We start from the raw sequence: 2,535 nt of genomic DNA on the forward strand, positions 1-2,535 counted from the left end.
AGGGCAGTAGCATGAGGGTAAGAGGGCCGACTGACCTTACGCTTGGGCTTGCCGCCGTTCTCGGCTGTCGTCGTCGCCGCCGCCGAGGCCGAACTCTTTTCATTCTTGTCATTCCACCCGAAAATCTTGCCCAGGCTCAGGCCCATCGGCTTCGCTGACGGCCCGTCCTTGTCCGCCGCCGCGCTCCCTGCTCCCATGATCCGCGACTTCTTCGTCTTCTTCTTCGTCATCGGCTTCTTCTTCGTCGCCTTCTCTTCATCATCGTCATCGTCATCGTCCTCTTCATCATCATCGTCGTCGCGTGTCTCGGCCATGACGAGCCGCAGCTGCTCCGAGTCGGTGTCCTCCTTGAGCCGCGGCGTGAAGAGCTCGATGAGGAGGTCCCCGACGTCGGGGCTCACCGAGCCCACCAGGTAGTCGAACCGGGCCAGGAGCGAGGCCATCAGCTCCCGCTCCTCGCTCAGCTCCGCGTAGAGCCGGTGGGCCGGCGCGCCCGCCGCCAGCGCCTCCCCGCGCACCGTGCCCCAGCTCCGCCGCTTCTCCCCGCGCTCGCAGTGCCGACAGATTATGCGCGCGGCCGCAGACACTGTCGACGACGCAGAGGGAATGGACGACATGGTGCGGCTGCGGCTGGGCTTGGTGCGGCCGCGTCGGTCGGCGCCGCTGGAGCCGGCCAGGCGGCCCTCGCTGACGACGCGCTCCATGGAGCTCTTCTTTTTGTTGTTGTCGGCTGCGTCGGCTGCGCAGGGGAGCTTGCCCTCGCGCTCGTCCCGCTTGAGCTGCCGCTTGGCCTTCTTGCGCTGCAGCTCGTCGCCCTCGTACTGGAGGCCGTCGAGGAGGCCGCCGGCCTTGTCCTTGCCCCGATGCAGCAGCTTGAACACGCCCTTCTTCTTTTTCTTCTCCTTCTCCTTCTTCTTCATCTTCGTCCCTTCTTCTTCATCTTTCTTCTTTTTGCTCTTCTCCTTTTTCTTCTTCTTGTCCTCCTCTTCCTCGTCGTCGAACAGCGGTCCCCTAAGTGCACAACGAAATCATTAGTAATTAAAAAATTAATGTTATAAATAAAAACAAATAAATAAAAGTACGCAATCTTCTTTATTAAATATTAAATAAATAAATCAATAAGGCAAAAAATGAAGCGAGAACGAAGAGGGGCTTACCCGCAGACGGCGCAGCGATCGGTGGCGAAGAGGCGGTAGTCGCCCCTGATCTTCTTCAGCTCGGCGGTGAGGTCCCGCACAGCTGCCGCCCACAACCCATGGACATAATGAATCAAGATGCATTTGCAGAACGTCAAAAATAAAATAAAATAACAATAAAAATGAAGGGAGAACGCACCTCCCTTGGGCGGCTCCACTTCTGCTAGGGCGGTGCTCATTGCTCTCTTCCTTCCTCTTCCTCTTCTTCAGTTGCAGAAAACGTCGTTTGTCAATTAATTGTTCAAGTTCAAGCGCGTATGGGCCAACTCTAAATGCAAAAGATCGACTCAATCTCGCATAAGCCCACAGTGGTCGCCAGACAGGTGTGCACGAAAGGCTGTTCGCCACCACCTTGAGTGGGTGGGGGGCTTCATGTTGTGTCCCTCGGCTTTCCCTTCGAACTTCTGGCCGTCAGTTCCTTCGCCGACTGGGGAAAAAAATAAACCTTGAAAAATGTGCGAAGTTCGCGGCTTTTCGCCACACACCGCTGGTCAGCCACAGTCAACACGCTGCCTGTTTATCTGATTGGTTCTCTGTGTACAGCTGTGGACAATTTGAGGAGTTGTGCTGGCGGCCAGCTGTCTCCTGCAGGAGAGGGGGGCCGAACTATTTCATCTTGCCGCACTTGGGGCACTTGGTGCCGATTCTGGCCTGGGGGGTACCGGCGCACGCGTGGCACACCACCAGCACGCATCCACTCTTGCACACGGCCTACCTCAACAGTTCCGTCGATACAACAGAGCCATAAAACGTACACCCTCTCAGTTGTTCTCTAACCCACAACCACAAACTACAACCTACACCACAAGCCAACCGCCACTGCAACGACATGGGCAAGTGCGCCAACTGCAATACCTCCATGGCCAAGGAGCACAAGGTATTCAACCCCCCTTCCCTTGTGGCGTGACCCGCAAGCGCTGATAACAAAGGAGGAGAGCGTGAAGTTGCACAGTTGTGTCACTTTCTCGCACATAGACAAAAAGAGAGATGCAAAAAGAAGAGGAGAGCGGGGGGCAGCAGCTGCCGGTGTCAGAGGAGGAGATGCGGCGAGCGGCAGACCTCATCGCACGTGCCAAACGTTTAGTGGTGTTCTCGGGCGCTGGCATCTCTGCAGAAAGTGCGCCACATGCATCCAATTCGCTTCATCTTCAAATACTGTTTTCTGATTAATGTCCATGCATGCTGTGCGATGCAGGCGGTATTGCTACCTTTCGTGATCCAGAGATGGGGCTGTGGACCTCCAAGATCGGCCTCGCTTGGTTCGGTACGTTGTCTGACCGCCAGCTCTGTTGACTTCCACCGCCCACCCGCTACTCACATGCGCCCCCCCCCCCAGGCA

The 2,535-nt window shown here is 56.6% G+C and overlaps 2 protein-coding genes across 2 annotated transcripts in view; one reads left to right on the forward strand and one right to left on the reverse strand.

Moving 5' to 3' along the window:
- ACA1_148780 (uncharacterized protein) overlaps positions 1-1,375 on the reverse strand; it is a gene marked incomplete at both ends in the record, with an annotated part of 1,901 nt that extends 526 nt beyond the window's left edge. Inside the window, 3 exons of the mRNA XM_004351456.1 lie at positions 32-1,011; positions 1,158-1,239; positions 1,336-1,375. Of these exons, the coding sequence (XP_004351508.1) occupies positions 32-1,011; positions 1,158-1,239; positions 1,336-1,375 (1,102 nt within the window). The remainder of the gene's footprint in view (positions 1-31; positions 1,012-1,157; positions 1,240-1,335) is intronic.
- Positions 1,376-2,237: 862 nt separating this feature from the next.
- Positions 2,238-2,489, forward strand: ACA1_148890 (uncharacterized protein; the record flags this gene model as incomplete). Its single annotated transcript, XM_004351457.1, has 2 exons — positions 2,238-2,313; positions 2,392-2,489. 2 exons carry the CDS (start codon positions 2,238-2,240, stop codon positions 2,487-2,489), a joined length of 174 nt encoding a protein of 57 aa, XP_004351509.1.
- Positions 2,490-2,535: the final 46 nt, after the last annotated feature.

The sequence above is a fragment of the Acanthamoeba castellanii genome (genome assembly GCF_000313135.1).
Source record: "Acanthamoeba castellanii str. Neff unplaced genomic scaffold scf7180000084715, whole genome shotgun sequence".
Taxonomy (NCBI): Eukaryota; Discosea; order Longamoebia; family Acanthamoebidae; genus Acanthamoeba; species Acanthamoeba castellanii.